At 38.4% G+C, this 18,796-nt stretch overlaps 1 protein-coding gene across 1 annotated transcript in view; it reads left to right on the forward strand.

The window, feature by feature from the left end:
• The window catches only part of Adam28 (ADAM metallopeptidase domain 28), an 80,633-nt gene that overhangs the window by 28,340 nt on the left and 33,497 nt on the right, over positions 1 to 18,796 (forward strand). Inside the window, exons 2-5 of the mRNA XM_058580429.1 lie at positions 10,355 to 10,383; positions 13,359 to 13,462; positions 15,614 to 15,690; positions 17,663 to 17,741. Coding sequence (XP_058436412.1) covers positions 10,355 to 10,383; positions 13,359 to 13,462; positions 15,614 to 15,690; positions 17,663 to 17,741 — 289 coding nt within the window. The remainder of the gene's footprint in view (positions 1 to 10,354; positions 10,384 to 13,358; positions 13,463 to 15,613; positions 15,691 to 17,662; positions 17,742 to 18,796) is intronic.

Raw genomic sequence — 18,796 nt, forward strand, 5'->3', positions numbered from 1 at the left:
TCCCAATTTCCTAACTTCCTCACTGTCTGTAGTGAACTTCTCAAGCTTTGAAAATTACTAAGTAACCACAGTTTAGGAAGATGGTGTTCTAGGAAATGGGTGAAATGTTCCAAGACCAGGTCCCTAGCCTGGAAGACCTTCCTAACAAAGAAAACAGAGGTAGGCGGCTTGTTGGAGGCAAGACCACACTCTTTCCTGGCTGGTTAGATGGAGGGGGTGACTTGGAGTTGCAATAGGGTAGGTGCCTCCTGGTCGCCACTGCATAGCTAGGAACCAGTATCAATTCCAGAACACTGATTTTGCAACTGGATCAACAAGTGGACTTCAAAGGAGTTTTACTTCCCACTTGAAAGTTTATGCAGCATTTTGTTTATTTTATTTTTATTTTCTTGTCTTTGTACTATCTGGAGTAAAGTCCAAAATAGCTTTCCTCAGATTTTTTAAAGGATTTTATGAACCAAAGAAGAGCTTAATGTCATTGACCGAGACTTTAGGAGGAAGTAAATCCTGTTATAAAACTGAAGTTGGTACTTGTATCTTTGGTGTTTCTGGTCTCTCTGTAATATTTTGCCTTTATTAGTAATTTCCCATTCCCATAATCCCCTCTCATTTCAGATAGTCAGTGTTATCTTTTTCTCTTTCTCCAAAGTGCATCTTCAAGAAGGAAAATTCTGGAAACTGTACACCCAACTGAGCTGTATATGGCTGAAGAGGCAATTGTACACCTGCTCTTCCTGCTGAGTCCAGCTGGGGGTTTGAGGCAGACCAAGTACCTTCTAATTTGATAATAAGAGGACTCCTCAAAGGCCTTGGCTCTTGCCATCTCTCTGCTAAACCAACTTTTAATGATTTTGGCTGGAATGTAGTTCTTGTCCTTCATTTGTCCATTTAAACTTCTACACAACACAGAGCTTTGTCTGAGGGAGTGAGAGGTGTAGAGAAAGTTTATTTGCCATGCCATGCAGGAGGGGGAGGGGCAGCTCCACGTGGATTGGTTGATAGTTATTGTAGGAGATCAGGTGTCCTAGAATGTGACAAAGGGGGAGCCTGACCTTTGCTCTCCACGTGAGGAAACATCCAAGCAAATAAAAAGATGCTGGAGAAAAAGATACATCAGTTAAGTTCACAGAAAGAAAGATGGCAGGCTGAAAGTGGTCAGTTGGGAAGAGTTTAACAAGGGGACTGTTCACAAAGGTATGGGCAGCGTTTAAGGAAACCAGTGAAGGTTCATATATGCCTCTGTGTTTAGTAAAAATAGAGGCCGTTTATCACTATGTATGACCTGAAGGGGAAAAGGAGAGGAATCATGGCAAGAATCCAGACAGAGAGGTGCTGCCTGCAAAGGGCCTCGCAGTAGAAGCTGAGGGTGGGGGTAAAATGAAGAGAGATAAAGCCCAGCCCCGGAGAAGCTTTCCTGTTGGAAAGTAGCCACTGTGATATAGAAAAGGGTCTAGAACAAGCTGAGGTTGTTCAGCAACAGCCTGGGGGAGAAAGGCGAGCCAGCCAAGAGAAGAATCAGGGATGTGTGGCAATACCGAAGTGGGGCTGGGCCAAACTCCACTGCTCCAGCTCCTAACTCCTCCCTGAAATCAACATCCACCTTCTTGCCCTTTTCTTGAGGAGGCCTGTCTCTTCTAATCTCTCCAGGAAAGTCTACCCTGAGTAAAAGCTTTATCAATGACCTAAGCAATGATAGAAAAAATAGATTTAGAATATGTGTAGTATGAAATTGACGATAGATGGCTGACATGTTGGATAACTCAACTTGTCTTGTAATCATGATGATGGAGTGATCAGTAGTAGATGGTCAGGCACTTTTAGAGATATGTTAGTAGCATCTGGGAAGTGGGCATCATGGAAATTCCTTCTAGTAATTTGTGTGTTTGCAAATCTTCATGATAAAATGCTGAAGAAATAATCTTTGTAGACTTAAAGCATAGAGTTAAGAATAGCATAATAAAATTTAATATGGATTAAGTAATATTAAGTTCTTAGAATCAACTATATAAAACTATAATCAATCTAAGAGAGTAATTTTAAAAAGAGTTCAACTGAAATGTATTTAAATTTGTTCATTTCTACATGAAGTGTCTCTGATTTTTTTTTAAAAAGTTGGAACCAGTGAGTTTCAAAGGGCAACTGAAAAATTTAGGCAAGAGTTAGAGGGAGACTTACTTTTAAAATGTAACTTTCATACTATGTATCATGTATTCAAAAACTATTCATCAATATTAACTATTCAATAAAAGAAGGATTTTTGACATCTTTAGAGGGATAGAGAAGGAAACATGATCTATGAAATAATCTTAATCCCAGCTCATCTCAAACTCAGCAAGATTAGCTCTAAAGTTTCACTTTGGAATTTTCTTTTCTTTTCCTTTTTTCTTCCTGAACCCATTCCTTTCAACTATAAACAGCCGGTTTCATCCAGGGGGTGGGGGTGGGTGGGTGGGTGAGAAATTAGCCTGATACTTCTCTTTTCCTCAAAGAATAGTTTTATAAACAATGTCCTCCGTGTGGGCTCTCCAATCAACTCTGTTTTGACTGCTCCACTCAGATTGCCCTTGGCAAAGACATCTGTGACCTCGAGACCATCTCCAAAGCCCACTTTTTACTTGCTAAATAAAAAAGTGGAGGTTTTTATTTAGCAAATAAAAAGTGGAGATTTGGTGCTGATGGCCACTTGATTTATTTAGAAATTCCCTTCTGTAACACAAGCTCCCCAAGTATCCATCATTCTGAATTATTCTCAGTTACCTGTTCAAGCTCTCTTTCCCCTTCTTGTACTCACTTTATGCGTGCCCCTAGCATTTGATGACTTACACTAGGCTGCTCTTCTCTCCTCCATGCCCCAGTAGACTACTAAACAAGGTCAATGGGAGAAGAAAGCTGGTTTTCCTGTTCTTGGAGAAATTTAGGGTTTTTATTTTTTTATTTTTATTTTTTTTGGTACCAGGGATTGAACCCAGGGGTGCTTAACCACTGAGCTTTATCTCCAGCCCTTTGTATTTTTTTTATTTTGAGACAGGGTCTTGCTAAGTTGCTGATACTGGCCTTGAATTTGCAGTCATCCTGCCTCAGCCACTGAGATTCTGGGGTTACAGAGGTGTGCCACCACTCCCAACTTGGAGAATGTATTTCCACACCTGTTTCAATCATTGCTTCCTCTGTTATATCTTAAGTGATAGAAAGAAGAATTTGTAACTCTATACAAGGAATGCATCTAAGGTATATTCTCTATTAATCAGGGTTCTCCAGAGAAATAAAATCAACTGTGTGTGTGCACTTGTGTATGCACACGCGTTGTGTGTGTATGTTTGTGTATGCATATGCACATGTATTCAGTAAATGTAGAATCTGCAGGGTAGGCAGGCAGGCTGCAGACCCAGAGTGAAGCTGCACTTCAAGTTCAAAATCAGCTGGTTTGCAGAAGTGTATCTTGCTCAGGGGAGGTCCATTTTACTGTGTTAAGGCCTTTGACTAGTCGGATGAGGCCCACTCACATTATCGAGAGTAATCTGCTGTAATCACTGTCCACTAATTGAAATGCTAACCTTATCTAAAATTACTTCCAAAGAAATACCCAGAATACGATTTGACCAAATATCTAGACTTGGTCAAGTTTATGTATAAAATTGACCACAAGATATTTATATGAAATTCCAAACCTTACTTTCTTCAGACTCTTCTCTCAGTTCTTTTATGTTCATTTGCATTTATTTCCTCTCTTTCTAAGTCATTTTTAGAAATGAATTTATTCTTGACCTGCTAAGCAGATCCATCTGCTAAACAAAATTAATAGACTCTGAATATATGAATGGTTGTCATCCAGACATGTGCACAAATGGTCACAGGTGGACCAGAGTGCAGGCTAACAACTTCAAGCAGTTAGAAGTTGAGAAAAAAATCAGAAAGGATTGCCTATTCTTACATCGTTATTCTCTCAACTTTACTGATTGCCTCATCCACCCCAGAAGCACATGTCACGGAAGCAGACAAGGACAGAACACAGTAGCAACTGAATAAATATTTGCATGTGGAATTCATGATTGAAGGAGGATCAGTCTCAAAAAACAAACAGAGCATGGAAGTTATGGGTATTAGAAGAAAAAGGAGAAAGGGGTTGTAAGTCTTTTATCTGCTTTGTACTCTGCTCCCACAGATCATGTTCCCTAGTCAAACAACTCTCCTCGTCAGGGGACCAGGCCTAGCTCCTACTTATTCCTGAGTGGTGAGCTTCAGTTCCCTGCCATAGGCAGAATCACTGATGGGAACCACTCACATATTCCTATGGGAACCAGGAGCCACCTCCTTGGTTGACACCACAAATCCTGCTTCTCTCACAGCCCTGGTGATTGACTGAGCAACCTCAGTTTCGCCCAATTTGACATGTGGCCCTTCTCCCCATGCTGCAAGTACATGACTTGAACTGTTGTCAACCTCTTCTGTCCATTGTGTCGGTCAGCTTCTTGTTGCTGTAAGCAAAATACCAGCAAGAACAACTTAGGGGAGGCAAAGTTCATTTGGGCTCACAGTTTCAGAGGTCTCAGTCCATGGTGGGCCAACTCCATTGCTCTGGACATGAAGTGAGGCAGAACTACATGGCAGAAGGGTGTGGCAGAGTAGAGTTCCTCAGCTCATGGCAGCCAGGAAGGGTGGAGGGAGGGGGGAAGGGGGGGGGAGAGAGAGAGAAACAGAGAGAGAAGCCAGGGACAAGATATAATCCCCAAGGATACACTCTCATTAACCTACTTTCTCCCACCATACCCCATTTCCCCACAGTTACCACCCAGTGGTCCATTCATGAGGTTATATCTCTCATAACCGAATCTTTTAACCTCTGAACATTAGCTCATGCCTAACACATGAGCTCTTTGGCGATATTTTTAGATCTAAAACACCTGTGCAGAAGATCATCATGTTTTCAGCCTTCCCCATAACACTGGGATGGGAATTCCTCTCTATCAAAAAGTAGATAGAAACAAATAAAACAGTAAGATATGTCTTTCACATGTGCAATTCCTCTTCTAACTCAGTGAACAGAGTGCCTGGGAGAATAGTTATTCTGGTCCTGGGGGCAAAACAGAGTTACAGTGAGGTCCTTCTGGTGTTTCAGAGGTCAAGATAAGGTCTCCCTTTCTATAACTGATGGTTCTAAGTTGTTATTGTTATTATTAGGATTGGACCCAGGGGCACTTTACCACTGAGCTACATCCCAAGCCCTTTTAATTTTTTTCTTTGAGACAGGGTTTCACTAAGTTGCTGAGGCTGGCCTCAAAGTTTTGATCCTTCTACCCAAGTAGCTGAGATTATAAGCAAGTGCTACCATGCTGGGCTCTAAGAAATTATTTTTGAAAGTATTTTGAAGCCCTTGAATAACATAAATATATAGAGAACACAGCACAACAATTTTATATATATATATATATATATATATATATATATATATATTTATTTATTTATTTTAATCACAGCCAAAATTATGAATCTTAGGAAACAGCCCATGGTGGGTTCTGAAATCACAATAGAGAATATGACATGGGTACTAGCCCCAGGGATTTTGAAATCTAATTGGAGAATCGTTTTTTATGTGTGAAATAACAACTCAAGGTACCCTGTGAATTTCTTCTTCCTTAGCCATTTACTGGAGACAGTGCTGTGCCCGGGTCAAGTTCAGCAAGAGCCTTCTCAGGTTGGTGGGACCCTTCCCATTCCCAGGCATTCCTTACTGCACCAATACCCAGTATCCCCAATCATAAACTAAGGTGCTACACTCTTGTCCACTTCATTCTTCATTGACCACAGTGCTCCTTCAGGGAGCCTTCCCTGCCATGCTGGGGAAGGCCTCTGACCTCTGTCCACACCCGTCGTTCACTAGAAGAAGATGCCACGATGAACTGGTGACATTGCATGAAGATCCATGGTAATGATCTTCCTGTCTCCTTCACCAGACTGTAAGCATCCCAGACGAATGGTTGATTTTTCCAGTTGTGATCTCAATGTCTGACATACGCTAGGTACTAATGAAATATGTACTGAATTAATGGAGAAAAATGTGTGTAATAATTCAAAGTGGATATATCCTGTCTCTTCCCTGCAAAGCACAGAGTTATAGAACTCGGGTTGTAGAGGCAAGGAACTATTTATGAGACCAAGTATTTTACATGTATCCCATGAGATTCTTTTTTTTTTATTGGTTGTTCAAAACATTACAAAGCTCTTGACATATCATATTTCATACATTTGATTCAAGTGGGTTTTGAACTCCCACTTTTACCCCAAATACAGATTGCAGAATCACATCGGTTACACATCCACATTTTTACATAATGCCCTATTAGTAACTGTTGTATTCTGCTACCTTTCCTATCCTCATGAGATTCTTAATCATGGTAGTTGAAATGTTCAATAACTATGATATGCTATAAAATAATGATAAATATTATAATAACTTAAAAATCCCTATGATTGTTGTTTGATGCTTTTATGATGATGTGAAGGAATTCGTTTTCATTGAAATTATTCTAGGATGATGATAATATGCTTCTGAATCCATAAAGTAATATGAAATTTTAGTGGCCTGGATGTGGGGTTTGTAGTAATAAATTGTTCTCAGGGTTTTCTCTTTCATAGGAATCGTATCAATAGAAATAAGTCTGTGTACATAAGTCAGCTAAGCAATTGAGAAACACTGACATATATGGCTAAGAGCTCAGAAAGTACCTCTGCCACTTTCTATATAAGTAACTTGAGCAGACTGCTTAATCTTCTTAATCTATGTAGTAAAGATGACTTGAGTCTTAATCTTTTGAAATAGTTCATGTTTTTAAACTCCAATTTTTTCACATATGAAATGGAGGTAAACAGTATTTATAATACATGAGTGTTATTAGCATTATGTAATGTTATGGTTTGGATGTGAGGCGTCCCCCAAAAGCTCACGTGTGAGACAAGGCAGGAAGGTTCAGAGGAGAAACCATTGGGTTGTAAGAGTCTTAACCCAATCAGTGAATTAATCCCTTGATAGGGCTTAACTGAGTGGTAAGTGAGGTGATAGGGTGTGGCTGACAGTGGGAATTGGGGGTGTGGCTTTGGGGTGTGCATAGTTTGTATCTGGAGAGTGGAGTCTCTGCTTTCTGATCATCATGTGAGCTGCTTCCCTCTGCCAAACTCTTCTGCCATGATGTCCTGCCTCACCTTGAGCCTTGAGGAATGGGGTTGGTTGTCTGTGGACTGAGACCTCTGAAACTGTGAGCCTCCAAATAAACTTTTCCTCCTCTATAATTATGCTGCTCAGGTCTTTCAGTCAGTCACAGCAGCTAGTGTCTAAAACATATAACAAGTATAATGGATTTGGGAGAGTCCCTGGAACTTAATAAGAAGCCCGATTAATTAATTACTTTATCAGTTATGCAGTATGCTTTCCATGCACGCCAACTTAGTCTCACTATCACAGGCCCTGAAATATCAACCTCTGTGCTTCAGAGTTTCCTGTTGCTTCCCGGTTGTCAGTTATGAGACACCCCAGAATCTGGAAAACTTCATGCTCCGGCTGTCATGCATTCTTATTTCAGGATAATTCCAGCTCCCTGGGATAATGTGAAAATAGAACCCAGGCTGATGGGAAAGGAGAAATTGACATAATAATTAGATTGACTTGGAGACTGATCTTCAGAACCACATATGTATGTGAGGGAAGAATAACGTTCTGAATAACTGTTTGCCAACATAGCTAAAAATTATATATCAGAATATATGTTTAATTATACATATAATATATACTACATTGCTATATACATGGAGCACATATGCATAAGTATGTTCTATACACCACACACATATAGTATGCCTCTGATAAACTACTGGCACATTTACCAACATACGTGAAAGCAGTTACCTGCATGTGACCATTGGGCTACAGCAACATACTGGAAATGGGCTTCTTTTGCACAGGGAACAGGGAGAAAAGGGGGAGAGAAACAACAGCTTATGATGAAGGAATCTTGGAACCAGCCAGGAGGGAAGCAGCCAGCACTTCCGCCTGTGCCTTTGTTGCAGGACCACAGTGGAGGTTGTGCAACACCTTCAGTAAATACTTCCTGCATGGAGACAGTGAGCCAGGGAGTTTCATTCTGTCTCACTCAGGAGGCAGGGAGGGAGCCAGCCGCACAGGTGTGCAGGTGTGAGCCGAGAGCTGCTCCTGGAATCACCCAGCATGCTGCCAGGGAGCCTTCTGGTCCTCACTTTCCTCCTTTCTCCAGCCCCAGGTATGTAGTAACTCTTTTTTTCAGGTTCTGTGAAGTGCATCAGAGAACTGCTTGCTTTTTATCTGCTCCCAATACCTTTGCCATATAAAATATTTTGAACAGTTGTATTTTTATTCCTCAACCGATTTTGCTAACCGACTGGTCTAGTTGTAACCTATCTGTTGGGGGCTGTGAAGACTGAATGCCCAGAAGACAAATGAGAGGTCTCCAACCAACATTCGCAGGTCTGATGTGAGAACATTTAGAAGTCAAAGCTACATTTCTTACAGCATAACTTAAATAAGCAATATGGTCTCTGAATCAAAGAGTGGGATTGATCAAAACTCATATTGACGTTTTTAGTGTATTAAAGATGCAACAGATTTGCCAGGTTATGGCTGTGTAAAGATTTTGGAAAATATCTGCTACTATGATTGGGGCTTGGTAGGCTCTTTATGTTCCTTTGGACTGCACATATTAATATTTAGTACTTTTATTACTAGCAATTATAAATATAACTACTAGAAATAAACTGTTCACCAATTTTATGTGTAGAAAGCATTCTGATTTTACTTCACAAAAAGGTGTTGAGGTTAAGTATTAGCTGATGATTCACTTCCATTTTGCTTGTTGTATCAAATGGTTAAGAATTTAAACGTGCAGAAATACTAGTACTTAATGATATGTTACATGGAGCCAGTCTTGCCATTCTGGTAAATTCTCCATTAAAGTATGGATAAATGAGATTTGGAAACACATTCCTCCAGCTTATTTCTATTTCCACAGCTTCAGTCAGCATATTGGACTCTAAGTGTCTAGAGTCTCCCTGGTTAACCTTTTCTGGGGTCTTAGAATGCCTGCTGGGACCTGGGGACGGAATCAATTATCAACAAAAGGTCTGGAGTTAGGAGGGAAAGACGCTTCTCTCCTATGATCTATTCTGCACTAAAACCACTAAAACTAAAGTGGTTTTCCAAATTGATTTCCAGACTTGTAAAAATTTTATTTCATATCCTTAAATAAAGGGATGATGATAGGCATTCATGTACTTGACTTAAAATTCCTACTTTTTGAGTCAAAATCCATAGGAATCTTCATTCTTTATCTTTTCCAGAAATGCTCAGCCACAACTCTTGAGGAACCCACTCAGTCAAACATAAGTACTGCATGAGTTCTAGCTTTGTCCAAGAGGGTAGAGATCAGGCTGATCTACTGACCAAGTCTCATGGCTGACACTGGGTGCCCATGAATATGACAACATTTACAGTGAAATTAGGGACCCCCACTGTTTCTGCTCCTCCTGAGTGTGCCTTCACAACACAGTGCTGAGAGATGCAGTGTCCCTGGAAGTCATGCCCCAGAATGGGACATCACACATAGGACAGGGTGGCGGGGTGAGAATGAGGACCTGCTCCCTCTCATCTTCCATCCGTAACAGAAAGTTGTCCCACTTCTTTTACCACCTGGTGTATTTTCAAAGGTCTTTCCTGGGTCACTGAAATATTCATGCTAATTTTCTCATGGGGGTTTATTCTTTAGCCTGAATGTAAGAATTTAAGCAATTTTTCCCTCATCTCTTTGTTTCTCTGTCCCCATCATAAATACGATGCATACGTGCCCCTCAATGATGATTATGCCCAGTTCTTAGACACTTGAAATAAAAGAATGAGATGTAAAATAAGACCAGATGCTTGTAATGAGCTTCACAATCCCTTGAGAAAAATGATATGGGATTTCATCATAGGAAAAGAAAAAAAACACAAATATTTAAAAGGATTTGACAGGCAATTGAGGGGTGAGGAAGTAAATGAGTTATAACTGACAAAGGAGGAAGGGTTGATGGTATTCCAGCAGAATATCCTGGGGATACACTGATTTTCAAAATTATTTTTTTCCTCAAACTGTCAGTTCTTTCTTGTCATTATAAGGAGACTAGAAGACAGAAAACAGTGTATACAATGTAATCTCAACAACCAAAATAATATGCCTCATTAGGATGTGTTTTTCTCAAGGTGTGTACTCATTTTTACTGCTTGAAGTTTAAAATGTCAAGGTGTTTTGAGGAGAAATACAAAAGCTCAGAACTAAAGTCAATGTCATTACCTAAGTCCAAATTCAGTGCTGATGTCATTGTTCAGTTAAAATGTTTCAAACAGATTTGAACAGAAATAAAAAATATCAATATTATGTCTTAATTTTCTAATCTCCAAAATGGCCTGACATGCTATAAAAAATAAAGTAACAATCCAGACTAAGATCTCATATTGCAATCTTTTTGTTGTTGTTGTCATATTTATCTTGTAAATAAGTTTTGCTTTTTCCGAAACAAATGAACATAGATATATCTCACCAACTCTAACCAAAATAACAATTTTCTTTTTCTTGATCCAGTTTTGCTGGCCAAACTAATCCAACATATGAGTTCTGTGGGAGGGAGAAAGCAAGTATTAAAATAAATTAGTGGAAACATATTGTGTTACACCTTGGATTTGTGTAATCCCTGGATGGCAGTTAGCTGTGTTTGTTCCACAGGCTTCCAAATAATTAACTTGATGTTATTCTGCTGGGAGGAGGCTGAGCTGTCTCCTTCTAGCTTGAGGATGAATATTTAGGTCAATTATTTCCCTATATCTGTTGTGCAAATTTTTGTGTCTCAGATCTTCATTATTTCAGGGGCCTTCCAACTTTCAGGAAACAAGAGCCTTTCAGGGAAATTTTGTCTGTTTTTGTTAGAGAATTTACTGTGTTGCAAGAGTTTAGAATTACTTGGAAATTCACTTGTTTCATACCAAAAAAAAAAGAGTGAGAAGTTGTTTAAAAAAATCTTTTTTGTTTGTTTTGCTTTGTTTTTGGTTTCCATTTGGAAGTGCTCAAAGAAATTGTTTAATGAACTTGCACATTTTGAGTCTGTGTTTAAGAACCTGTTTGTAGTTTCATGATTGCTTGGGACCTGAGGATGCCAAGCCTTTCCAGAAGCCTGGGGCTCAGCATGCACAGCAGAGAAAACTGGTATGGAGTGGACTGACCCCTCTCCCTCTTGCTCCTTCTGAACAGAGAGTGTGTGTATTACCACCTTCTGCTTTTATGCAAAGAGTCATTTAGGCAGTTATCACTTTATGACCCAAAGGGAGCCTGCTCTAATAGTTCTTGTTAGAATCATACGTGTTGCAGATAAAAACCACTAATAGAGATTTTAAGAAGTCACTGAGGTTGCAACATTGGTGAAGTACAGCAATTTCGTGTCAAAGGGATGAATCTTCTTACCTGTTGGTTTCTTGTTGTGCTGAAATAACTGGGAAAATTGAACTGGATGGAGAGAAAATGATCATTTAAAATTTCTTTAGATTTTTTGTATATTCGTTTTGAAAAAAAGTTTTTGTAACTAATGGTATTATTTCTTGTCCAAAAATTAATTAAAAATAAAGTGTACCTAGTGACTGCTTCCAAGAAATGAGTAACGGGGGAACCTGGTGATGTTGCTCTTGAAGTGTGACAACATGAAAAGGGCTTAATTTGTCACAACTGACTAGAATTTATCCATGCAAATGAACATGGCCCCTTCAAACACATTATAGGGGATTCTGCATTTATTTGCATAAATTGTAGACTACTTGAACAAGCTTTAAGTACTATTTAATCTGCACCCTTTTTTCAAACAATTATGAACACTTTAACTGAAGCCAAAATTAAGTTATTCTCATGTCAGTACCATGGATTTAAGTGTTTTTGAAATGCTTATTAAGAGCAAATCTCAAGCCACTAAAAGAAAAGCTCTTACGTTATTTTTAAGACCCCATTTTTTACTATAAGAGTTCTTAGCAAACTTAATATTTTTTTCTAATCTTCCAAGTGAAATGTAAATGTTTCTTGAGTGATCAAATGAATTAAACCCATCCTAAAATGATTAAGATTTGACATCACTAGGAATTTTTGAATTTCTGCTCTCATTTTGGAAGAAAATGTTAAGCAATGAATGATTTGTTCTGTGGGAAATCATTTTGGATAAGGTGTAGAAGTACAGACCTCCTGGGTGACTGACAGACAAATAACACTTAGTCAGAGACTCAGTTACCTTTATTAAAAGGCCAACCAAAGCAGCATGAATTTCTATTGCCATAGAAGTTTAGTTTGAGTCTTTTAATGGGATGAGCATGGATTGCCTTAAGAGGGCCTCCCGAGAAGAAAAAGAAAGCATTTCTCCTCCAGTCTTAGTTCGGTGTGGGGCTGGGCTGCCTCCTGCTCGGAGGGCTTCTGCTCTCTGCACCTGGGTTGGACCTAAAAGCCACCTAAGCTGTCAAATAGTGCATCCCTTGACATTTCCTCAGGAGTTAGGCCCTGGGCACAAATGGAAAAGAAAGTAGAAAACCAGCCTTAGCTTTGGGCAAGCTCTGAACTTCTCTCTACAATGACTTCTAGAGGCAACAGGAGAGGAGCAGGCAGGATGCAAATAGGTTGTAACCAATCACGTCCCAGTTCCCTCTCTGTTCAAATGGTGTTTCTCTTATTTTCATGGTTTTTGAATATTTTAAAAAATGTTTCTTTGTATTTTTAATGCCAGCTCAGCCCACTCCATGAACCAACCTTGTAGAAGAGACTTTTCTTTCTGGGACTTAGTTTCAAATATTTCTATTGGCACACCCAAGAGAGAAAACATTAGAATCAGCCAGGCGCACATTGGTTATCTCATTTACATAACACATGTTTCTCCAAGTGCTTCCACTCAATTACTGTGGGACCAGTTAGCTTCTGGGATCCGGGTGGCATCTGCCTCTTTCCTTTGCCTTGCGCTACTGCTGTATGTGTCTCTGCTCAGGGAGCCACTGAAGGCACCCAGGAGAGCAGAGGAGGGGGGACGTGCAAAAGAAATGCTGTCACTCAACAGAGACGTGGGCACACTTTTAGTGGGAAGACATCTGGAGTTGCAGATTCTAGTGAAGAGTTGAGAGAGAAAGTGTGTTTCAGGCTGTGTCTGCCTCCTGGCGCAGCTGACCTGAATCTCACACAGTCTGTGTGACATCGTTCACAGGTGACGTGTAAGGATGACCAACACTGACTGGCCCACTTTGGTTCTGTCTAGCTAACCTTCTGTTTTCCCCTTTTATTTTTCCTCAGTAAGTGCTACCAAGGAATTCCCGGAGGTAAAAGATTATGAAGTGGTTTATCCCGTAAGACTCCATCCTCTACGAAAAAGGGAGATCAAAACACCAGAGGAGAAGGTACAGCTTCTGAAACATGTCCGAATTTTAATTTAAATTAAAATATGTGTATGTGTATCACACATACATCTCATACAAATACATCATATATTTATATTGAATGCATAACTGGACTTTATGAAGTTTTTAGCTTTAGGCCTTCGAGGTGAATAACATTAATATTTATGTTTGTGGGGTTTTTTTTTTGACCCTTTACACTATGATCCAAAATTTTACTTTTAACCTTATTTTGCAAGTCTGGTTCTAAGAATTAGAATTTAACTAATTTTATAATTTATTCTGTGTACTTCCAAAAAATTAGATACGACTTATTTTATCTATTATGTTTCCTTCTCTCTATCCATCTAAACACATAAAACCATGGCTGTTAAAACAGGAGAATACTGCAAGTGAATGGGTATTTGTATTTTAATTTGAAAATTATACCTTTTCTAAACAGGCAGCACTGAAATTTGGATAATGCTTACAAATGAAACAACACGTTTTCCGTAAACATTCACTCAACAAACTTTTATTTGTTGTACGAAGAAAGCTAAAGAAAGCCTTGATACACTCAATAATTACCTGCACTCTGAAGTGTTCTTCACTGGGAGCTGACAACTTACACAAGTATTCTAAAATGCAAGTCCCTGGGAGAACATGTGCCCCTACTAGACAGGGCTCCTCACAGTAGTTCTTTCAAAGCAATTTAGGAGAGCAGACCTCAAAACAGACCCTACTTGCAATAATAGGTGTCTATAAAAATTATTTCCACTAAGTTTGGTGGAATCCATGTGTGTTGGATTCTTCTTCAACATGGCTTTCTTCAAATGCTTTCATGCAGTCTCTTGAAATTGTCAGATACCATTTCTCCCTCAATATTTTAGAAAAAATTTTGGATATAAATAGTTTTCTCTCACAGCTATCAAGAGATTTCTTCATCACTGTAAGAATAAATGTTTTTATTTGGAAATTTTTATCTTGATACAAAATCACAGTCTCATTACAGGTACATGCTAGATGATCAATATTAATTTTAGGAGCTATTGAGTAGACGGAGATGATTAATGAATGCAGCAGATGTTCAGTGTAGATCTCTATGACTTGTGAAGTTCACTATTAGGGTGAGTTGCTACATAGGCCTTATGTTTTTCTGATCCATCATGGTAGTGTACAGGATCTAAATTCAGAGGACTAGCTTGTGTTCACATCTTAGCTTGGTGAGTTCTCCCCCTTGTAAGCTCAGATACCCAGAAACCTGAAATCTTTGTCTTAAAGATGATAATGATGGCATGTGTATTGCATGGATGTTTTGAGATTTAATGAATGAAACATTAACTCCATGTTCAAGATTAGGCTGACACTGCCTATGGAACCCATTATATCACACTTTTTATGACTAATTTTCAAGGCTTTTTGTGGCTTCACGTCCCAGTAATAAGACATCTTTTTCCCCCCTTCTGCTCCTTAACATGACATGCTTGTTAGTCACCCTGAAATTGTTTTTTTTTTTTCTTTCCTTAACAATGTACTTATTTCTACCTCTGTGCCTTTTCTTATGGATTTCTTGCTACTTGAAATGTTCATGTTTGAAGAGAGGCCCACCTTGCATTCTTTATGAAGCTGATCCCTTTCCTGAATTTATGCTATAGTCATGGGCAGTGTTACACAATTTAGCTCTTGATTTTTAAGCACATATTGATTTTATATGTGCAACAGTAGTGTGTGTGTGCCCTTTTGTGTGTGCTCACATGTGTTTTGTGCATGCATGTCTGTGTGAACACAGTGCAATATTCTTTTTTGTTTGAAGCTGTCCCAGTTGATCAAATAAAGGCATTTTTTTACATGTTCCTGACTCCCCTTACCTTCATCTTCTAACCCCTGTCCTAAGATAAATATTTGTCATATAAATATTTGTTGATTCAAATATATCTTTGCAAAGCACATCAATTTAATCTTTCAAAGTTTGGATACAAAGATGTCAGATAATTTATCCATGTAGTAGCCATAATGGCTTGAGCTATTAAAGTAAAAGAGGTAGACATTTGGTATCACGCAGTCTACTGCTAAATAAAAGAAAAATATTGCATGCTAATATTTAAACAGAAATGGCCAAATAAATGTTCATATACACTTATTAATTACTAGTAAATGTTTTTGTATTTTTTGTAGGAAACATTCGAAACTGAAGTAAAGTATGAAATGACAGTTAATGGAAAAATTGCAGTGCTTTATTTGAAAAAGAACAAGTAAGTACGTTTATATCTGATGTCCTCACCAATAGCAATTAGGTAAGGAAAAGTGTTGTTTGAGTCTGTTCCTTCTTGTGGCTCTCACAAACCTTGACAAATCATTTTTTCCTCTTAACTGTCTCAAGAAGTTCAGTGAATATTTCTTTCTGCTAAAATAATAGAAATTCTATTATTATAATAATTCTATTATTATAATATAATTCTATTATAATAGAAATTTCTAGTATTTTGATATTTTTATAAATAAAAAACAATGAATGAGGTGTGAAGAAACATATTTTATCTATTTTATGAAACAGCAGAGGAAAATGTTCCAATGTACTAAGCTATAACAAAAAAAAAAATCCCTCTATGTTAGTACAATCTAGCATCCTAGCGTTAAAGGACTATATTTCAAAATCTTTTGAAACTCAGAAGAGAAGATATAGAAATTCAACTCCAGGGCCAAATAAAAAGTCAGAGTCAAGACCAGAACTGGACTGACCTCACTCCAGAATTGGTGTTCTTCCCACCGACTGTCCACTCCCTGCCCATGATTCTTGTGCATCATGTTGTTCTTTTGTCCCCATTCTCTTCATTTGGTCCATTTGAATTCAACTTTTCTTCTCAAATTTCGCTGCCTCTGCTGTTCCCCAGATCTTGCTCATCCTGCAGCTAGACTATTTCAAGAGTAATTTCTCCTAAATCTGTGCTTTCAATGTCTTTCAATCCCCAGATCACTCTGTATAAGACAGCAGAATTTCTCCCCCGCCCCCCGCCCACGACAATAGACTATTACTTTTGCAAAAAAAAAAAAATCGCAATCAACTCAAGTCTGGCAACTATGTGGTATCATGGAATTGCACCAACTTTGGATTCAGGTTCCCTAGCTACAGTTCTTTACATTTTAAACTCTTTATTCTCATCTAAAAATAAGAAGAGTGATATGTATCTCACAGGATTATTCAAAGAACTAAATTAAATTATGCACATTACATTCTAACACAGTGCCTGCTAGAGAGATGCCTCTCTTTAAAAAAAGGTTCATTATTCACAATAATTCAGAGTAAAGATATGATATGGGATCAACCTAAGTCTCCGTTGATAAATGAATGGATAAACAAGTTGTGGTATATGTACACATACATATGCAGTGGTCTATTATTTAACCTCAAGGAAAGGTTTTTGCAATAGCATGAGTGATATTGTGCATAGTGAAATAAGCCAAGCACAGAAAGATAGATATGTACAACATAATCTCACTAACTTTGAAATCTAAATGAGCTCAACTCCTAGAAACTATGAGTACAATGATGGTTAGGAGGGTTGAGGGGGGCAGGAAGATGTGGGTCAAAGGTTTCAAGGTTTCAATTGTAATATGAATAAATTCTGGATATCTAATATGCATGCATAGTGACTATATTTGATGATGATGTGTTTTATACTTGGAATTTCCTAAGAGAGTAGATCTTCAATATTCTCACCACCCATATGTGCATGTGCACACTTAAATGGTAACTATGTGAGGTAACAGATGCTGATAAGCTTGATTGTGCTAATCATTTCACAATGTGTATCAAACCATCATATAGCATACCTTAAATAGCTTCAATTTTTATTTGTCAATTATACTTCCTCTCTCTATATATATCATATATAAAAATAGTACTGTATATATAGAAGCAATGCATTGCTCATGTCATTCATTTTTATCAAGTTTGACCTCAGTTCTGCTTCTTCCTAAAGTCTCTCCTCAAAGCAGGTGAAGTCCCATAAAGAAGCAGGTACTATTCCACATCACTCAAGAATGTCCTTGTCCCTCCCATTCATTCCAATTTAAACAGCTCTTTCATGCTTGGGCTTTTCTCACTCAGGGGAGGACCCAAGAATTTAACACTTTCCTGTGCAACCAGAGAAAACTTGAATTTGAGTGCTTGACTGCACAATCAGAAGGAGTAACCCCTCTATTTTTTATTTTCTTTTTCTCCAGGAATCTCATTGCACCAGGCTACACAGAAACACATTATAATTCCACAGGGAAAGAGATCACTTCTAGCCCTCAAATCATGGTAAGTCAGAGTTTCCTCAATTCGTTCTTAGTAAGAATGTAACCCACACACCTAAATACAGTGTCCCTGCCAGGAAGTGGGACTGAGCCCACAGCCGTGGTACCTTCTTTTCTGTAGTAGTAGCTACTTAAATGATTTTCCATTGTTTTTCCATTTACCAAGCACAAAACCATGACAACTCGGATCATCTTTTCCAGCTTTGAAGGGAGGTGGCAGGAGTAGGTTATTTTCTCTAGAGTTTTCTTTGGGGTTATTTCAACAGTGTGGAGTTAAACACCCTCGTGTCCTGGTGTGTTCCCCAGCATTCCTGTCGCTCCCTGTGTTAGGGGAGCTCATGGCTGCTGCTTCCTCCAGGGCAGCTGCAGAATTCCGCTCTTGACGCCCTTCCAGAGCCCCACTTTGTTCAGACGGAGCAGCTGACAGCCTGGGACAGTGCCTCCCTTTTGGAGTTCCCTTTTTCATTGCAAGCAGTAACACATGGGCCAGTCTCTCATCTGTCCCCAGACCAAGAGGTCCTTCATGGGACACCCACAAGGAAAGATGGTAGAATATTGTGAGAATTCATTTAAATGTGGTGAAACTCTGAATAAATTAATAAATAAAAATATAACCTGAAAAATGCATCATTTGGGGGAACAGGGGCATTTTAGAAGACATTTAATAAAAATATAATACATTAATGATTTAATGGCACATTTGCCATTAAAGGGAAGAATAAATATCTACTATTTGGGGGTCTCAGATTTTAAATTTATTTTATATATATATATATATATATATATATATATATATATATATATAAATTTATGAGATATACATATTATTTTTCTTCTAAAGAGCATTCCTAATTCAGCAACATCAATCAAACCATCACATTTCTTACCTTAAATATCTCCAATTTGTCACCAATATGAAATCAATACTTTATCAGTATTTATGTATTCTTTAAGGATTTTAATACATAAAAAGGTTTTATTTCATTACTTTTTAATATCATTAAAGTAGCTGTTGTTCAGAAGTAGTAGTTTGAAAGCATTATAGGTCCTATTTCAAGA

This window comes from Marmota monax, unplaced genomic scaffold (assembly GCF_021218885.2).
Source record: "Marmota monax isolate L192 unplaced genomic scaffold, Marmota_monax_Labrador192_F-V1.1 WCK01_AAM20220418_F8-fsc00040, whole genome shotgun sequence".
In the NCBI taxonomy this organism is placed as follows: domain Eukaryota; kingdom Metazoa; phylum Chordata; class Mammalia; order Rodentia; family Sciuridae; genus Marmota; species Marmota monax.